We start from the raw sequence: 20,947 nt of genomic DNA, 5'->3' as shown, positions 1-20,947 counted from the left end.
TATTCATTACAATTTAAAATACTATAATATTGAGGCCATCTGTATTGCCACCCAATCTCTATGAGTAGCTGCAGGACTTTAGATCATGAATATTTTTCAGAGAAAAGATGATGCAGGTTATTCTGCACAGAGGCAACTAATGCATTTTTCATCCTGCGACTCTTCAGAAAAACAAGCTTAAAAATACCAGACAAATGAAAAACAGGCTTCAGCAGTTACATGCAGCTTCCTGAGTGACTGAAGAATGTGCCTCTTGTGGTTAAAATGAGGGATGTTTAATATGGACGGAATACCAACACTCCAGGCATTTTCACTGACATTTCACTGTGACTCTTCGAACTTAGGAGTGCTGACACGAAAACCTATTCTTGCTGCTCTGGAAGCCTGCAGGCAGACTCCAGAGCAGGGCAGGGGAGGTAAAAGGCTGTGTCCCTATCACCTTTTCTCTACTTGTGTCTTTGTGTTTATACTTCACTTTCATTTATACTGTTGCACTCCCCAGTTTCCCAGGATTCCTTTTCTGAAACCACTTAGGAAACCAGGCAAGGGTTTGTTCTCAATGCTCTCAAATCCCATGGCCTCGCCAGCACTGGACTTGCGTACTGGACCAAAGTGAAAATATTTGTGGTGGGTATTTGTAAAGACCTTTGCCAAAGGTCATAGAGCACGTCTGTTCCTTGGAACCATTAGTTTCCCAGAGTGGCTCTCGGGGCACATTGGAGAACAGATTCAAAGGGTAAAGGAGTCTAGGGAAGCCCCCTTCTGTGATTCCCCCCAGCGCCGGCTGGGCTGGGCTGGGCTGGGCTCCGGGGCAGCCCGGTTGTCTGGCAGCAGCCCGGGAGAGACATGCTGTTTTGTTTAAATCCTCCACATTCTTTGCCATATCCCCATTGGCCGGATGGGGCTCCCCGCCGCGGCCGCTGCTGATGTCAGCCTTGCTGGCGCTGGCTCCTCCCGCACCCACCTCCCGGGCCCGAGGCACACTGCAGCTCCGCGCGGACTCTCCGGCTCTGGCGAGGTGGCTGCAAACTCGCGGGCACGCACGGCGCTCGGGGAGCCGGGGGACTCGGGGGAGGGGACGCGTGCGGAAGGCGCCAGCTTGCTCTCGCCCGCCTCTCGCAGCGCGAGCCGAGGTTGGAGGAACCCGGGGCCTCAACCCGGCTGAGCCCAGCGGCGGCGGCTTCCCTTTTCTACCCCAGCGAGCTCCAGAGCGCCTCGGGGACCGGCCCTCAAAAGAGCAGGAAATCTTGTTTACCGCCTGGGGAGAGGAGCCCATCGAGCCTTTGTCTGGAAAGTCAGCATCTCCAGATGAATTCCTGCAATGAGTTTCTGGTGAATTAGCATTGGGCGGCACGGCCGGAGAAGGGGGTCGCTAGGTTCACGACTGGTTTCCAGAGGCGTATCCAGCGGGTGACTTTTGTGCATTCGTTTTAATTTTTGGAAATCTCCCCCCCCCCTCCCTCGCCGCCACCGGGCATGTCCTGATCTGACGGCCGCTCCTATCGCCTTGAGCTGCGGATCCGAGTGGTTTCCAGCGGGGCTCCCTCCCTCCCTGACTTCGCAACACCGCGTTCCGGGAGAACCGACCTCGGTGAGGAAGGGGGCGGGGGAGCCGCGAACACCCGGACCCAAACCTTGACATGCTCTCGGGTGGCGAGGAGGAAGCCAGGAGCTGAGTGCACCGCCGGGGCTGTTTCTCCCGCCGGCTCCGAGCGCGGGGCTCCGGGCTCCTGCCCTGCGCCTGGGAGGCAGCCTTGTTGTTCTGGGGGCCACCCCCCGCTTCCTGCTCTGGTGGTCCACGGCCGGCAGGACCATGCTGCTCAAGGAGTACCGGATCTGCATGCCGCTCACCGTGGACGAGGTAAGCGCCGCGCCCGGCCTTGCCGCGCCCGCTCTCGTCCCCCCCCCCCCCGCCACTTCCCGCCCCCCCCCCCCCCGGGACGCTGTGTACCCCGTGGCCGCCTCCCGGCCGTCGAGTCCTCTATGGGTGGCAAGGAAACCTGGTGGAACATTACCTCCCAAACCAGAAGGCTGGAGGGAGGGAGGAAGGGGAACTCCTGTTTCCACTTGTCACCCCAGCGGGGGAGGGCGGCCTTGGGTGGGGCGGTGGACTCCAGGTGGGCCCTTCTAGGGGCACCTAGGTCCACATTACTGGGAATCAGAATGCGCCAAAGGAAGTCGGTGCGCCCCCTTTCTCCAATAAGAAAATGAATAAAGCACACCCAACAGCCCCACGCGCGCGCTGGTAAACTGGGGGTGTGTGGGGGGGTCATCCCATTCTGGCATGGGCTCAGACTCCCCTCCCGCCCTTTGCCGGAAGGTCCAGGTTCCTCTAGATCTGGAGGCCCCAAGCCCTGCTGGGGGACAATTCGGAGCCCTTTGAGGGTGGGGGTCCGTCCGGGTCCAGACATCTTGCGGTGGCCACCCGCCCGGCGCTGCTCCCGCCACGCCCTCGCAACCAGGTTCCTTGACCTGGCTTCGACCTTTCGCAAACCGCCAGGCTCGGAAACTTTCTGCGTCTCTTGTTTCTTCAGCCGCGGGGAGCGTGGTCTGCGAGCGAGCCGCGCGTGGCGGGTGCTGCGGCACGGCCACAGGAGGGCGCTCCAGCACGTGGGAGCGCGTCCGGCCGGGGTTGGGTCCCGGCAGTGCGGGTGAGCGGCGGGGGTCGTCCTCCACGCTGCTCAGCTTCGCATTCAGGAAATGATGACTCAGAATTATTCAGGCCCCAGCTTCCCTTTATTCCCGCTCCGCTCCCGACCTTTTTGGTGATCTCACAGTTGCTTAGCGCCTGCCCTGGGGACGGCGAGGGAGCATGAAGCCTGTCAGGGCAATTTGAAACTCACTGGTGTGGTTTGGCATGGCCACACAAACGAAATCAGCGACCCCAACCGTATTTATATTTAAATATAGGGCCCTTAATCTATCTATCAAGTGTTATTGAGCCACTATTTTGTGGAAGGGACTAGTTACGTTGGGATAGAAAAAGATAATTAACCCCAAACGTGGCTATGCTCCCAAGGGTCTGCCTTTATTTGTCCTCTGGAGCAAGTGGTAAGGGAAGACCCACTTACCTTGCAAGGCAAGATCAAAGTAGCTCTGAGTTTACAAAAGGCATGCTGGGGACGCTGGCTGCCAGAGAGAGGATCAGCCTGCACCCGAATGATCAGTGGAACGTTGTACTTTGTTGGTATTTGAGAGATAGCATTTGAGCAAGGTCTTGAAGGATGGAGACCATGTGGGGTAGTTTTGGGTCGTGCATCCTGACTGTGTAAATAAAGTGGTGAAGCAACACATAGTTCTCTGGAGAGTGAGGGAGGCAAATGAATGAAACTCGAGTATTTCTAGAAAAGGTGAGATCTTCTCAGTCCTTGGGCAGGGAAGCTGGAGGTTCAGCTTGGGGGGGAGGGGTGTTCTGCGAGATCTCCTCCTATGACTTTATTTATTGATCAGAATTTGGACACTAGGGGCCATGTTAGTATTTCATGAAATGCCCCCAAAATACAGGTGCTGGTTAAGAAAATAACTAGTTCTAGAATCTTCTCTATTACCTGCAAAATCTCTTTATTCTGGTTGGTCCTTTCTCAGGCTTTCTTGAACAGGCAGGCACAGCTCCTTTCCCCACTGGTTTTTTTTTTTGGACTTGAATACCCACCACCTCCCTATAAAGTAATCACATTTGAGTGGTATAGATGGAGGCCCTTCCTTCCTTAATTGGCAAATGAAATCAGATTCTACTTGTAACACCATGTATAATTATAACTTAATTAATATATGATTCATTTGGACTAACGCATGATTCAGTTTCTGTAAGGTCATATTCTGAAGTAGGTTTCTATTTTGTCAGAGACGGAGGGGGTCATTTTGGATTGATAGAGGTTTCAAACAGTAAGGATTCAGGCGCACCAAATCGGATGATGGATGGGGAGGCTAGGCCCATCTTGCCAGAGACTGGACCCCTAGAGTCTGACTGGTAGTAAACCCCACAGTTACCATGATTCCCCTTTGCACTGTGCCCTACCAACCTGAACATTGAATATTGGGGAGCAACTTAATGTCTTCAGAGAAGACAGTTATCATCAGTTTAGGTAGACCTTTGGAACCTACCTAACTTTCGTTTCAACTCTCTTTTTAAAAAAATATATTTTATTGATTTTTACAGAGAGGAAGGGAGAGGGACAGAGAGTTAGAAACATCGATGAGAGAGAAACATCGATCAGCTGCCTCCTTGCACACTCCCTACTGGGTATGTGCCCACAACCCAGGTACATGCCCTTGACCGGAATCAAACTTGGGACCCTTGAGTCTGCAGGCTGACGCTTTATCCACTGAGCCAAACCCGTCAGGGCTTGTTTCAACTCTTGACTTGCTTTAGGCCAGATTCATGGGCCTATAGAACTTCTGGGACTTATTTCTGTTTAACCACCACCGTTCATTAGTAGCAGTGTCCATATCTTTTAAAATGAGGCAAATGCTTTGTCTTGGAGAGTCATTTTCTAGAACCAACACTGTGTCTGCTCCCCCCCCTCGCCCCCCCGGCCCCCAGCATCCATTTAACTCCTTACTAAGGGGAGAGTAAGGTGGACTAGTGTGTTGTTATCTACATTTTGCAGATGAGTAAACTGAGATTCAGAATGACTTAGTAATGCACACCAAGCCACACAGCTAGTTAATAGCCAAGCCAGAACCAGAGCCACGGTAAAAAAAAAAAAAGTTTGTTTTTCCTTATTCTGCTCTTTGCCTGACACTCATATTTACTCCAGCAAAAGCAAAACACTTTTCTTGAAAACAGATAAAGTCAGCACTATCAACTAAATGAAAAATCAAAACCTCTTGAATTGTTCAAGAGAGTACTGTTTCTACTATTTCTCTAGCCTTATAAAATGTTCCATAGTTCCAGGAAAGAACAGCTCTGGGAGATAAAGAGAAGAAAGCTGAATTACAGTCTAGACAGAGTGTTGGTGTTTTGTTCTAATTTAGACATTAATTTCAGAATAATGAATTATAAGAAGTAACATCCCATGGATTAATTTTAATTAAAAGAATTCATTGGAATCGTCTCCTCATTTATGTTCAACGTCATTGTCTCTGAACTAAATATAAGCCCTTTGGAAAGTTCTGCTCAGCAAAGGGCCCTGGGGGCTGATAGTTGGTCATAAAGAGGTAGTTGTCATTGACTTCATTTGAAACAGTTGGCAATGTAGATTCTGGAATTTTAGATTTGGAAGGGCTATTCGAGATGACCTATAGTTGAACCATCTTGCTTTGTAGAGAATAGAGTTGCAGAAGGTTTAGTTAGTTGCCCATCTCATAGCTAAGGGCAGGGTCTAGGCAAGAACCCAGGCCTTCTGATTTCTGGTGCAAAGCTGTTTTACTATTGGATAGGGGTTCTCCCGTTTCTCTCCTCTGAGCTTCCTTGTTGGAAGGAAATATTATCCCTAAGCATGATATGCAAAACAGGCATAGTGTTTAGTGGGAGGTGGGTTAGAGACTTTGACCATGTGTATTTAGGATATTTAAGGGTGGTCAGCTGCCCAGAGGGTGGCGGGTGGGGTGGGGGTGGGGGTTCCATTTGAAGTTACTTTTGTATAACAAGCCCACTGAGTTTCCTTAGATTGTATGCTTATTTGGGGTGGCTTTTGGATACGTGGCTCCATGGAGATTATGGTGGCGTTCAAGACCCCTCCATCCCCAAGAAAACCCTTGAGTGCTGCCACTGGTCCCAGCATCCTAATTCCAAATGTCATCTTCATGACATTTGGGGCACAGTCTGAAGATCACTCCTCCCTGACAGGTACTTAGCAACAAGATAAGCATTTTCCTAGAGCTAGGCACATCCTAATAAAATCTAAGGCAGGAATCCTTTCGTTTTCATTGCTTGCTCTGGTGTTTAACAGTTCCTGTCCTGATTGCATTAACATTAATATGTGTACTTTTAGGGATTTATTTGTGGTCTTTAGGGATTTGGTGCACAATGAAAGGTAGAAACATTCTTCTTCCTTCAAAAAAAGGAAGAAAGAAAAGAACAGAAAAACAACTTTTAAAAAGACAGAATATTATCTTGTTCTTCACCCTGGCAGGGAGCCAGTGCACTTTATCCAGGCTCTCCAGGTCCCCAGAGACTTTTCTGAGAACAGATTTGGGATCAGGCTGGTGCCATCTCTGGAATGACCTAAATGAAGGTGCCAAAATGCCCGGTTTAATAACATAAAAATAAAATATTTTGTGGGCTGCATCAGCAAACATTTTGGGGCAGGAATTTTTTAAGGAAAGAGATTTTAAGTTTGCCATCAGCATTACAGTTTATTTTTGGTACAAAGTGATACCCCTGAGTATAAAGGCTCCTTGGGTTAATCTTATAGACCTCCCCCAGGATTCCTCATAATTGTAATTTTTAAAAAAATATATTTTATTGATTTTTTACAGAGAGGAAGGGAGAGAGATAGAGAGTCAGAAACATCGATGGGAGAGAAACATCGATCAGCCGCCTCCTGCACATCTCCCACTGGGGATGTGCCCGCAACCCAGGTACATGCCCTTGACCGGAATCGAACCTGGGACCTCTCAGTCCACAGGCCGACGCTCTATCCACTGAACCAAACCGGTTTTGGCATAATTGTAATTTTGAAAATGTTTTTTAAGAATGAATGTTAATTTTTTAAGAAGAAGAAAAGCAGAAACAAAAATAACAAAAAAGAAAAAGAAAAACAAAAAAATAAAAAAATAAATGACAACAACAAAAAAGAATGAGCACTATTGTGATATCCACTTCTCCCCCCGCCTTAGATTATTGAGAGGAACCAATGCCAGGGTCATGAGTTTGATTTCTGGGCCATCCTGGTAGCTTCTCTTGCTTGTTCCACAGCCAGGGAACAATGTCCCTCATTCTGCCCAGCTATCTTGCAAAGCCCCTCGTGGTCCTGAGGGGCACCTGGGGAGAGGAATGGGTTAATGGATAAGTGCAAACCTTTCACCACTAATGGATCAGACAACACGGAGCAGATGCCATCCTCCTGGCCGGAAAGTGAAATGGACTTTGTGTGTGAAGCGCCCTGCATTTTCCCTGTGATTTGAGTGTGAATGTCCTTCACATGAAACAGGTTCTGGGCCTTGGAAAAAATGCACACTGCTATGAACAAAACCCTAGCTAAAAGAGGGTGGTAATTACTTCTTGTTTTTCATTTAAAAAGACCTCGAGTGTGTCCCTATAGCTCTCAGAAATCAACTCAGAAACCCTGTCTGGTTAATTGAGTATTATTGATACTCAGAGAAAAGCGAGGCATCTTAATTTCAGAAAGGCTCTCAATTCAGGTGAGTGGAGAATACTATTTTTTGTTGTAAGCAGTTTTTAAAAACGATGTTTTCAGCTTCCAACCTCTGTAAGGTGTCATGTAGGAAAGTATGTGTGTTGTGTTGTGTTGTGTTGTGTGTGTGTGTGTGTGTGTGTGTGTGTGTATATAGGGTTCACAAAGTTGTTGTAAATTTAAAAGTGTGTGCATGGTGACAGGCAGTAAATGTGTTTTTCAGGGGCAGTGATTACTGGAAAAGTCCGTTGAGGTTCATTGCTTTAGCCACCTGAGTGAGGGCGCCTGCTTTCTGTTGCCTGGAGGTCCGTATGGTCAAATAACTCTGAAAACCTTTTTGAAAACCAGTGAACACTTCTGCCTCTGTTCAGAGAAAAAGACAGATATAGAAATCAGCTGATTTGTAGTAAGAAGTCAGGAAGGTTTTTACATATCTTGAGCAAATTCAGCCCACTGGGAGAGAAAAAGAGAATTTCAGATTGCAGTCTGCTAACTGCCTGGCCTCCCTGGCTCATGCTTGAAGTCAGGAATTTTGTGGTATTCCCCAGTGGAGATTTTTTTGTAGGCCACATGGCAGATAAATTCCAAGTGTATTATAAGTATTAAAACAGGAAAACAAATCATATCTGGAAAATGTAAAGTTGTTTGAAAAAATTATCTTGGAAGCTTGATTTTTCAGACCACACATCCTCCAACTTACAGAAACTTACAAACAATTCATATAAACAAACAGGGTCTCAGGGGTACACACCTGCGGGGTGCCATTTATATGGAACCCAATGGAAATAGGGCAGTATGATGGCCCTGCAGCTGACCCCTCTCAGGCTCCCAGCCCCTGCTGCTGCCATGTGTGAAAACTTGAAAGTTTAGCCCTGGCTGGTGTGGATTAGTTGGCTGGGTGTTGTCCGATGCACTGTAAGGTTGCCAGGTTGAATCCTGGTCAGGGCATGCCTGGGTTGCAGCTCAGTTCCTTGTAGGGGACGTGGCATTTGGTCCATGTTGTGCTGTCACACTGATGTTTCTCTCTCTAAAAATCAATAAAATAAAACAGTCTTAAAAAAAAAAACAACTTGAAAGTTTACAGAAAACTTGTGGGTATATAAGTGGAAATGTCGCCTCCTCAGGGACGTCTTTCCTGACCACTCCATCTAAAATAATTTTTCCCCATTATTCTTTATCTCTGCACTTATTTCTATCATAAGCAGTACTTGTTTTATTTATTTGTTTACTTGTTTGTTATCCTAGAGCTTACAGTCCACAGGCCATTGGATGACCTTGCCATTATAAAGTTTCATTGCCATTATAAAGTAGATTATGGTGATGGTTGCACACAACTCTCTGTAAATATATTAAAAACCATTGAGTTGGTATATAAAATACATCTCAATAAAGCTGTTTATTTTTTGTTTTACATTTTATTTCAGAGAGGAAGGGAAAGGGAGAAAAGAGAGAGATAGAAACATCAATGATGACAGAGAATCATTGATCAGCTACCTCCTACATGCCTCACATTGGGGATTGAGCCGGCAACCCTGGTATATGCCCTGACCAGGAATCGAACTGTGACTTCCTGGTTCGTAGGTCGACGCTCAACCACTGAGCCATGCGGGCTGGGCTAAAGCTGTTTTTTGTTTGTTTGTTTGTTTGTTTTTGTTTTTAAAGAGGTGCCTATGGATTTTTTTCCAGCAGAATAGACAATCTATGTTGAGAGAGAGAGAGCCGTTGACAGAAGTGTGGAATTTGAGTTACGAGTACACGGTACCTGTCCTCAAGGAGATGGCTGTGGTTGTCCTGAGTCTTGCTTTCCAAAGGAGGTTGTTCTCTTACGCAGCTGTGAGGGGAAAAATCTGCCAGATTGGATCAGAATGACCACAATTTAGGTCAGAACTTCATACTTAAGGGGGGAAAAATAATCACAGTTTGAATAGTTACCCAACTATTCAAAGTAAGGCCACTGACACATGTCACAACCCTCTGAACCCCCAGCCCTATGTCAAGGGGACAGAGGCTGGTGGCCATCATGAAGGTCCCCACCTGGGGACCTTTCTGGCTATGGCTCCAAGTGCATGACTCTGCTTTCTATACTCATCAAATGGGAAGTAATGTGTTAGCAGAATAAATCCTAGAATACACATTTCTGGGGAAGAGATGGTTCTATGGGGGAGTTGAATCCTCTGCCTTAAGACCTCTCGTCATGGAAGCTAACTAGCTATTTAAACTGTGTCTCAATAGACTCAGTCTAGGATGGCAGAATCCTGCCCCGTTAGGCTGGGCATTATCTCCCAGGATGGCAGATCACTAGAAGGGAACCCCACTGCACAGGCCCCACTGTGGTGGCTGCGGAAGGAGTGACAGAGGAAGGAGTCTGGGGTCATCCACCACTTCCTGGCTGACTGCCTGTGCAACATTGTGCATTGCTGTTTGTTGGTTTAGAAACAGAAAGCCAGAGCTCACCAAGATTTTGACATCAAGTATTAAAGTGACTCATTCCTTCATTTCCCAGCAACCTGACAAAAGGGGCCTGCTCTTAAAACTCCTTTGTAGACTTTAGTGGAAGCCGACTCATATATCTGAACAAGTAGCTAACGTAAGTTCTTGAGCAAATTTATTCAATGACTCTTCCCTTCTTTTCTTTTTCTTTTTTGCTCCTTTCGGTGAAGCATGACCTTCTAGAATTCCTGTTGCTCCCAAGCAAAGAGAAAAACCTCACCATCCTTTAATTCCTCTAGAATTATGTCTGCTGATCTTTAGGGTGTTGTTTCTTTCCCAGAATGAATCACCTAGAGAAGATTGGCCAAACACATGTAATATGATGACAACCTATAGTCATGTTGTTTTAAGCATCTAATTTGAGCAGCTAATCTCCAAAGACTGCTTCCCTGTCTCATGTCATCTACACACACACACACTTTCAGGTCTGATTATATTTGCTATATTAAGGTGTTTTCTGAACAATAGTTTTTTTGGGTTATTTTTTACACCAAAAAATTACCAATCAATATATTGAGAAGAAAAATGAGAATTCACCACTAACTTGGATGCTAATACAGTAGTCCCGGCTTATCCTCAGGATGTGTTCCAAGACCCCTAGTTGATGCCTGAAACCACAGGTAGTACCAAAAACTCCATATACACTATGTTTTTACCTATACATACCTATGATAAGGTTTAACATATAAATTAGGCACAGTAAGAGATTAACATCAATAACTAATAATAAAATAGAACAGTTATAACAATATATATAATAGAAGTTATATGAATGCTTTGGGACCATTATTAAGTAGAATAAGGTTTACTTAAACACAAGGACTCCGAGGCTGTGACAGTCTGATAAATGAGTTGGCTACTCAGGGACTAGTAGGTGGGTTGCATATACAGTGTGGATGTGCTGGACAATGGGATGATTCACGTCCCTGGTGGGATAGAGGGGGACCCTGCCAGATCTCATCACATTACTCAGAATGGCACACAACTAAAAACACGAATTGCTTATTACTGAAATTTTCCACTTAGTATTTTCAGACCTGGTTGACCACAGGTAACTGAAACCGCAGAAAGTAAAACTATGGGTAGGGGGTGGGGAGCTGCTGTATAATGAAGTTGTTGAAACCTTCAAGTGCACTGGGTCTTATTTGCTAGATTGTTTGTATTTCCCCAAAGCTGTGCAATATTTTTGTCTGTTTTAAACATTGTAGTGGGATTTACTTACTTATTTCTAAAATGGCAAAGCGTCACTTATCTCTTGATTCTCTGGCCAAAAAGTTTCCAACATGTATCGCCAGTTTATAGAGACAGTGATATGACCTGTTGATGAGTATTGAACCCAAACTTCCGGAAAGAATTGTGGAGAACTGAACAGTGCTTCGAAAGCCAAGGGTTTCACTGTTCATTTTGCTTATCTGAGCCATCTCTGTCTTCATGTCTCACATAAATTGTGAAAGTTACTTGCCATGACTGTCTTAGGAGCTAGATCTGTGTCACAAGGTCTGGTTGAGTGTGGCCTTGCAGTAACCTTGCTTCTATGCACATAATAAAATAGTCAGCACTATATGCCTCAGCAATGCATTCCATGAAACACTGTTTGGAAAGTGTTTTAAATTTTTATTTCTATTTTATATGCTTGGACTGGTAGCAGCCACATTTCACGTGCAAAGGAGGGAAAGAGAGAAATTACACTTGTGGAGTGTCTTCATATTTCACTTAGTCCTCAGAATGGCCCTGTGAGTGAGATATTATCATCCCACTTTACAAATGTGGACCAGGGGTGCTTGCATGGCTGATCAGTGATAGACTTGGATTCCTACCTAGGTGGTCCCTACTCCATAGGCATGCTCTTTCCTCTACCCAGTTTTACCTTCCTTAAAATCCTAAAGCTGGAAGGAGCACTAGCGGTGATGTATTAAAGATTAAATAACTTGTTCAGGATTATCAAAGAAAATAGTTGGGGGAAGGCAGGTCTTGTATTCCGGTTAAGGTGAGAGAGTGGTCCACAAGTTTTATCCATCGAATGATCAATTTTACCCAAGTACTAAACCAAGTGACATTCCTCAGCTTAACTTTGATAAATGAATCATATTCCTTTGAAAATAACTTGTAGTTCATGCTCTAAAAAAAGAACCACCTCTACAATTTTGAAAATTATTCCTTTTAATGGCAGTGAAAACTTTTGGCTTTTATAGACATCAGCAGCAGAGATGTTCGCTGATGAGCACCTGTGAGCTTTCTCAAACTCAGTATCTAAAAATAATGATGGGAACAGACAAAGCGACACCATATTTTTTGACACATTTAGTCAAAAACTTAAAACTTCCTGTGGAGGTAAGCAAAGTGGAGGGCATGAAAAATGACCAAAATGTACTAGTCACACTTGAACCTGCTTTTGCCCACCGCTATATTTATTTGCCCTCCCTGCTGAGATGGCTCACCTTTGTTAGCATTTCACCCAGAGCCAGTTTACTAAGCCCATGCACAAATTAGCACCTCATGTGGACTTCCATAACAAATTTTAACTTGATACAATTATTTCTTTTGAAAATGGAACTTTTTCTTTTTCCAAATTAAAAATTAGCCTCGTGCTTGCTTCAGCAGCACATATACTAAAATCGGAACGATACAGAGAAGATTAGCATGGCCCCTGTGCAAGGATGATGACATGCAAATTTGTGAAGCGTTCCATATTTTTTTTTTAAAGAAAAAAAATATTAGCCTCAAAAGGCATTTACCAGGATCGAGAATTTTAGAACAATGAAAAACCCAAACAAACCTGCCTTTCATTCCACAGTGGAGATGCAGAGATGTTTTGCTCTTTGTCAGCAGTGTTGGAAAAAACATGTAACCACCTAAAATGAGCTATTTGAAGGGACCACACTTAATTGGTTGGATGTGTAAATTCTGGTTAGTTTTTAAAAAAATAATAACTTTAAGTATAGTGTTCAGTGTACATTCACACTGTTGGGGCAGCCATCACCACCATCCATCTCTAAAAGTCATCTTGTAAAAGTGGAACTTTGTGCCCATTAAGCAATAATTCTCAATTCTGCCTCCCTCCAACCCCTAGCAACTGCCATTTTACTTTGTCTCTATGAATTTACTACTTGATGTAGCTGTTCAGTTTTTCTTTTTTAAGTCTCCTTTCTATTTATCATTAAACTCATATACCATTTCCTGAAATAAAGCCAATAGAAGTTAAATTAATGGAAACTAACTAGAATTTTTCCTGAGTTCTGCTTTCTTTCCAAGGCAGAATATGACAAGATGGATCCATATCCATATTTTGAGTGGCATTGATGACTCAGATAATGACCTATACCTTTGCAGCAACAACTGAAGTGCTTGAAAATTTAAATTCAGGGGTACCTAATACTATCTTGTCATCTAACAGAAAAGTACATTTTTGTTTAAAATACTAAGATAGGAAAAAGTACCTGGCATTTTAGAAGCATTTCAAACAAACAAGGTTGGCACTGACAAGTGTTCTTCTATTAACATAGAAGACAGAATATTTGATTAATGATAATGCTTTATTCCTGTCCCAGGAGGAAATAGATATTAATTGGACCCTTTTTCTGAATAAGGAAGTGTAGTTAAATGTGAGATTTTTAAGGAATATTTTTTTAAAAAATCCTCAACCGAAGATATGTTTTTATTTTAAAAGGGAGAGGAAGGAAGAGAGAGAGAGGAACATCTATGTGAGAGAGAAACATTGATTGGTTGCCTCCTGTACGTGCCCTGATTGGGGATCGAACTCACAACCTTTTGGTGTATGGGATGACACTCCAACCAATCCACCCAGGGCTAAAATCTTATTTCATTTTATTCTTTTAGGATTTTATAAATGTTTAACTTAGGAGAACAAAATAATTTAAGTCATTTAATTTCGTTACATTTTCATTGTCCAATTTTCTTCTTTTTTTAAAAATATATTTTATTGATTTTTTACAGAGAGGAAGGGAGAGGGATAGAGAGTCAGAAACATCGATGAGAGAGAAGCATCAATCAGCTGCCTCCTTCACACTCCCCACCAGGGATGTGCCTGCAACTAAGGTACATGCCCTTGACTGGAATCGAACCCGGGACCCTTCAGTCCCCAGACCGACGCTCTATCCAGTGAGCCAAACCGGTCAGGGCTCCAATTTTCTTAGTGATGTTTATAGATAGAGTTTTTTTTTTTTAATATATTTTATTGATTTTTTACAGAGAGGAAGGGAGAGAAATAGAGAGTCAGAAACATCGATGAGAGAGAAACATCGATCAGCTGCCTCCTGCACACCTCCTACTAGGGATGTGCCTGCAACCAAGGTACATGCCCTTGACCGGAATCGAACCTGGGACCTTTCAGTCCGCAGACCAACGCTCTATCCACTGAGCCAAACCGGTTTCAGCTATAGATAGAGTTTTTAACTCACTAGCTGACAACCTGGATTTCATTCAATTTTATGGGATGATGGTCCTGCCACTGTCAAGGAGAAGTTTGTTCCATGCACTATCCAAGAAAATAATGGGATCTAGAAACATGTTAGTCCTGCATTTCAATCCAGTCTGAGAGCATTTTCCAGTGTGTCTGGGCAATGTTACAGGTGTATTTAACCTCTAATGCACCTGAAATATTAGACCCTTGTAATACAGAGTCATAGAAAACAAAACCCTTGTTAAACCAGTCATTAGCTATTAAACAAAACAGAGAAACAACACTGGATAGATGTTTGAGAAAACAAGACGTAATCACTGGCTTGTATGGACAGGTAGTTCTGAAAACAGGGGCATGTCTTCTGAAATGTGTTAGTTCCTTATGGGTAGTGCCCTGGTGACATAGTTCTCCATGAAGAACATTTTGCTGAGTTTGCCGTGATCTGAAATTATGATGATGCTGCTGTGGATGAAAAGACTAATGTGGCCCCTTAATAACTTTTCACACATATCCATCATTCTGGTCATTCAGCCTCCATAAAAGTGATGCAGTGGATAAAAGTGGTTTATCAATATTTTAAAAATGCTGTGAAAATGGATGGTTCTTTTGTTCAGTGAGACAGGTTTAAAGATATGAAATATGGTTATTGAATCCCCTCCCTCCCTTAAGTGCAGAGAGTAGGGTCACTGGAATTACATTCAATCAGTAGGGTACAGACTGTACCGAGTGTGTGGGAGACCCACACCCTGGACCATTGAAGGCCATGATGAATGTTCATTTTTTTATATTATGTTTTTGCTGCTCATTAAGAGGCACCGTGTCCAAAATGAAAAACCTTTAGATTCGGGATTCAATAGTTCACTTCTTTTGGATTGTGCCTGATGGGAATTTGGACACCGCCGAGTGTAATTATGTTTTTTCAGCAATGTGACTTGTGGGGCTGCAGATATGGGTGTGCTTCAGCGATTTCTTGCCAAGATCTGGCTGAAAAGGAGCTTGGTGGTTGTTTTTTAAAAATATAGTAATTAGGCTATTAGTTGTTCAAATGGAATAATTCCCTTAAGCCTTTTCAAGAAAAACACTTCCAAAAAGGTCAAGTGCATTTAAAATTAGCCATTATTTATGTAGGTGTTCAGCCTTTTGCCCACAACTCCTCCAGGAGTTGTTTCTTTTTGGGAAAAAAAAAAAAATGTTGCTTGTGTCTGTCAGAAATCGTCCAATTTTTCAAAGAGGTTCAGAACTGGTTCTTAGGTCAAAAGCAGCCAAATCCCTGGCTTCACAGAAGGTTCATCATAGAGTCATCTCTTTGTCATCTGCGGAATGCTGCACTGAGTGTTCCCCTGGCCTTTGCACAGTCTCTTCTGTGGACCTGGAGAAGAAGCTGCCAAGGGCCTTACAGGTCGCTCAGACAGAAAAATTCAGAACAAAGTAAAAAAGAGGCAGCGAATTGTGGGGTTGGATTGGAGTCCAGGCCTGTGTTGCTGACCTCTGGGCTCAGACCTGCCCTGGGATGGAACCCGCTCACCCGATGCAGACTCCTGATGGCACGCCACCGCCCTATGCCTCCCCCACGACACACCCTCTGGGTGTGTCTCATCTTCTAGCTGGAAGATCAGCTTTCTTTCTGTTCTTATTGGGCCTTTTTGAATTGCAAATCAGCCAAAACTGACAGCGGTCACATTTTAAGTCCTGGTAATTGCCCCAGCTCCCTCAGGGAGTTTCATCATTGTAAAGAAGTATAATTACTTCCAAACGTTATTTTTCTTTCATTTTTTTCTCTACCCTTTCATTTAATTAAACACTTTGCATTTTATCACTTGTGATGTCCTATTTGGGTTTTCTGGTGTGGGCTGGTGCAGTATAGTGAGTGTGAGCATGGACTTAGAACAGCAGTTCTCAACCTGTGGGTCGCGACCCCTTTGGGGGTCGAACGACCCTTTCACAGGGGTCGCCTAAGACCATCGGAAAACACATATATAATTACATATCGTTTTTGTGATTTTTTTTGTTTGTTTTTGTGATTAATCTCTATGCTTTAATTATGTTCAATTTGTAACAATGAAATTGGGGGTCACCACAACATGAGGAACTGTATTAAAGGGTCGTGGCATTAGGAAGGTTGAGAACCACTGACTTAGAAGAACTGGCTGAATCCTTGCTGTGTGATAATCCATGAATTGTTTTAGGAAGACTCAATTTTCCTGTGCCTCAGTTTCCCCAGCTGTCAACTACTTCTCTTTTTGACTCCATCGAAGACTGATCACATGAGATATGGAGCCTACAAATGTAAGGGGTGATGATAATTGCCCATCTGTGGGTACTGCATGAATACCTAGTAAACATGCATTCCCTGAGCTATGCACAAAATGATCATTGTCTCACACTTTATTTATTTATTTTTTAAAAATATATTTTATTGATTTTTTACAGAGAAGAAGGGAGAGAGATAGTTAGAAACATCAATGAGAGAGAAACATCGATCAGCTGCCTCCCGCACATCTCCTGGGGATGTGCCCGCAACCCAGGTACGTGCCCTTGACCGGAATCGAACCCGGGACCCTTCAGTCCCCAGGCCGACGTTCTATCCACTGCATTGTCTCACACTTTAAACCCCTTTATTTTAGGGGGACCACCTAGTACACTTGGAGTGTCTACTTTCCACATGGCTCATGGGAAGGAATTCTAAGATAGATACCCAGAGGATCTGAGTTTGCAGAGTGGGAATGTTATGTTATAGTAAAAAATGGATTAATTTATTTCCAGCCCTGCAGGGGCTATGAGTTGCTTCTTAAAATTTTACTTTCCATCACCCTGATGTTTACTAGTATGTTGCTATGGTGGTGTGTCTCTTGCTTGGGTGTCAAGATTGACATTGAAAATAGATAGGCCAAAATAACAGCTTAACAGGTGGCTGTACTTTGTGATGTTCGTAAAACTCTTTTGCAAAGAAGTCTAGTGCAAGTAAATCATGCAGCTGTGCCCTCTTTTTTTTTTTTTTTTTTTTTAACACAGTCCTCTCCTTCCCATATTATATATAGACTTCCTACTTCTTTTAAGCAGTGCCATGCCGATTTCCTGCAGTAACACAGGGAAAGACTTTAGCTCATTTTATTTAGCAGTGGATATCCTTTCCTCATTTTATGTAATTGGAGCCTCTTCCTAAAAATAACCCTTCTTTTCTTAATGTGATTCTTTTTATAGCTGATGTACTCTTTTTTTAAATGGAAGGCCTCTTTTTAATGTGCCATGTACACATACATATAGATTCATACACATATATACATATATTTGTATTTCTTTGTAGGTATAATCCTTAGTGAATGTGGTAGTAGAAATTGTTTTCCAATGACCTGTCGTTAAGCTTTTACTTATTTATGATCATTTTTTTTCCTTTTAGATAAAATCATAGAAAGAATCCAAGTGTTAAAACAGTTCAGCTTCCTACACCCTGTCAGAATCCTTTCTATAATAATCTTGCATAGTGATCATCTTGTCATTCAGTTTAAGCACCACCAGCATGGGAGGGTGCTTGCTCTTTTGAGTCTGACCTCTTCTCTGATTGCCCTCTTCGTTTAGAAGACACTTTCTTATGCTTTGTTGATGTCTGCCTCCCTAGAACTTTCATGATCGTTCCTCTTTTTTCCCTCTAGAGTGACACAACCATTTCCATATGCTGAGTCTTTAAATATTTAAAGACATGTCATCCTTTGGTTTTATCTTCTATGATTTCATATTCACAATTCCCCCAACTATTCACTTTATGAAATAAATGGTTTCCAGATTCCCATCTCATTCCAGTGGTACTCCTTTGATACTGCCCTTTAAAAAACATTGAACAGCCCTGGCCAGTGTGGTTCAGTTGGGTGAGTGTCGTCCTATGCACGGAAGAGTTGCTGGTTCCATTCCTGGTCAGGGCACATGCCTGGGTTCCCGGTTCGATTCCTGAACGGGGTATGTTTGGGAGGCAACTGATGGATTTTTCTCTCTTACTAGTACATCCACATTTCTTCCTCTTTCCCTTCTTTCTCTAAAAATCAATAAAACATATCCTCAGGTGAGGCTTATACATTTTTTAATTTATGAACACTGAAATTGGAAATTTATATAATTTTCACATGTCACAAAATATTACTCTAATTTTGATTTATTTCAACCTCTTAAAAATGCAAAACCATTTGTAGCTCTTGGGCCATACAAAGGCAGGCATGGGTGGGATTTGACCCCAGGTATTGGAGGGCCAGTAGGGAAAACATGGAACTTACTTCAGCACCTTATGCTTTGGTGATGCTCTAGCATCATCGGCATTGGTGGTCAGGCCTTATCCAGGAGATCTGCTGTCACTGCTAAGTCTCTTTTTCCAGTGTGTATGAAATCTACCAAAAAACAGCAGCCTCATAGCAACAGCAAGCATTACCACAGGACTTTTAAGTGTAAATGCGATGAGTAGCATCTGCTGATTTCCAATTTGACAAAATCTTTTTGATTCGTGCTTCTGTTATTTGATCATGTTAGCTGCTCCTCTTGGCTGAGTGGCAGATGTGGTTAGCATGTCCTTCTGTCTTTATGTGACTTTTCAGTGACATCTCAATCCTAGAATATAGCTCGTAACTGCTTACCTTGGTTGCAGAAACCAGTATGCACTTGGGTGTAGAAAGGAAGCCTTCAATTATATTAATAAGCTTAAGAATGGATTATGCTCTACTTCCTCATTACTTTTAATTTTTAAAATAAGGTTTTCATTAGATATTTTTGAAGCAGTTTAACTAAGATTATATTTTAGCACGTGGAGGAGAAAATTTAGTAAATGGTGAAGCCACTTGTTTGTAGTGTCTAAGCATTTAATTAAAATGATATATTTGTCTATGAGGGCGTATGCTTAGCACGGCTTTGCTTTGCCGGAGGAAGGGAAAACACAGAGGGCGGACATTAGTGGAACATTCCAGTGTTCCAGGACCTCGGTGTTAATTATCTCATGTCATCCTTGCCGCCATCCTCCAAGGCACATGCTATTATTTTTATTTTTCAGATAGGGAAATTGAGGCTCACAGGATCTCTACGCAGTTAGTCAATGGCAGAGCTGAGTCAAGCCCAGGGTTCTTTGGCTACAAATTCCACTTGTGTTCTCCAACAACACCATTGCTTTCTATAGCCAAAGGGCAGCTCACAGTCATTCCTGGGCAAGTTAATCGTATCAATATAGACAGTTGATCCTAAAATGGCTATCTATTTCTAAATTATTTATTGAAACAATACATTTCAGAGTATATGTCCCAGAACCTGTGATATAAAATAAGAATATTGATCTTCTTAATGAAAACAAGAGTGTTCAAGTTCAGATTATTTGCATTTGCCATATTTTAGTGAAACTAGGAACATAGATACAATTTTAGATTACCTTAAAGCTATTATAAATCATGAGGGAAACCTTGATTGTTTTTAGAAAGCTTCTGTGTTTATCTAGTCTGTATCTTGCAAAAAAGCACTTCAAGATGTCATTATATGAATGTTCTAATAGAAACTAAGAGAGCCTAGATGAGAATGTGTGATAATCTAAAGATATCATTTAAGTTGGGGCTTTAAAAACACATTACTTCCAGTGAGAAAGGAAGTCTTGTAGGCATGCTCTAATTTCACCTCTATCTGAGTCCTTAAAAGCAGATTTCTAAGAGGGAGATGAAACAGATTTTCAGAATAAAATGTTGAAGCTGCTAAAGTAAAATATATTTCATATTATAATTGCTTAATTGTGTGAAATGGGTGCCTTAATAATAGTTGGTGCTGAGATTATTCTGTGAGGGAGCTGGTTGGTGGCTGCTCATGGTTTGGATTATGAGCTCCTTGGAGGAAGGTGAATGTCACCGCCTTTCTTTCTTTTTTTTTTTTTTAACTCCCCACAGTTCGTTTTATGGTGCTTTGCACATAGTGGTTGCTTAGTTGAGGTTGATTACCACCTAATGGTCATTTAAATTCAGATATAATTTTTGTACTGATTGTGGCTTGAAAAATGGGAAAAAAATTACTCTTTAAAAATTTTGATTTTATTAACTATTGAATAGGTATGAAGCCATACACCCATGAACCCATTGCTCCTCTTAATAAGTAGGATGAGCCCTGGCTGGTATGCTCAGTGGCTAGAGCATTGGCCTGCACACAGAGGGTCACAGAAGGTCACAGGTTCCATTCCCTCCCGGTCAAGGGCCCAGACCTGGGTTGCAGATTGGATACACTCCTTTACCCTCCTCACCTCACCCCTGTTGGGAGTATACAGGGCGCAACCAATTTCCCCTCCCCCCACCCTCTCTCCCATTGTCTTTAAAAATCAATGGGGGGGGGGGGAATAAGTAGGATGAAAGAAGTTCATTTAGCACTTAATATGCTCCTCCCTGGATCCCAGGCTCTCTCTGCACATGGCATTAGAGAGAATGTAGTCTTTAACAGCTTCCTGTTTCTTTCTATTCAAGGTTCATGTTGAAATATAATTCACATACTATAACATTCACTCTTTTAAAATATATTACAGATAAGTAGTTTTTCATATATTCACCAGGTTGTGCAACCATCACCACTATCTAATCCTAGAACATTTCTTTCACTCAGAAAGAAACCCTGTACCCATTGGCAGTCACTGCCCATTCTCCACTATCCCCAGCCTTTGGCTACCACTAATTTACTTTGTATCTTTTTATGAATTTGCATATTCTGGACATTTCATATAAATGAAATCATATAATGTACG

General features: G+C 42.9%; 1 protein-coding gene and 1 non-coding gene across 2 annotated transcripts in view; both read left to right on the top strand.

Moving 5' to 3' along the window:
• Nucleotides 1-833: 833 nt before the first annotated feature.
• PITPNC1 (phosphatidylinositol transfer protein cytoplasmic 1) overlaps nucleotides 834-20,947 on the top strand; it is a 212,696-nt gene continuing 192,582 nt past the window's right edge. The window contains exon 1 of the mRNA XM_059670032.1: nucleotides 834-1,861. Within this exon, the coding sequence (XP_059526015.1) occupies nucleotides 1,814-1,861 (48 nt within the window). The 5' untranslated portion in view covers nucleotides 834-1,813. The remainder of the gene's footprint in view (nucleotides 1,862-20,947) is intronic.
• On the top strand, nucleotides 12,377-12,486 carry LOC132219516 (U6 spliceosomal RNA). Its single transcript, XR_009449507.1, has one exon. It is a non-coding gene; the product is annotated as a U6 spliceosomal RNA (small nuclear RNA).

The sequence above is a fragment of the Myotis daubentonii genome, chromosome 16, assembly GCF_963259705.1.
Source record: "Myotis daubentonii chromosome 16, mMyoDau2.1, whole genome shotgun sequence".
In the NCBI taxonomy this organism is placed as follows: domain Eukaryota; kingdom Metazoa; phylum Chordata; class Mammalia; order Chiroptera; family Vespertilionidae; genus Myotis; species Myotis daubentonii.
Note: the sequence above shows the minus strand (reverse complement) of the source record. Positions and strands in the feature narration are given on the sequence as shown.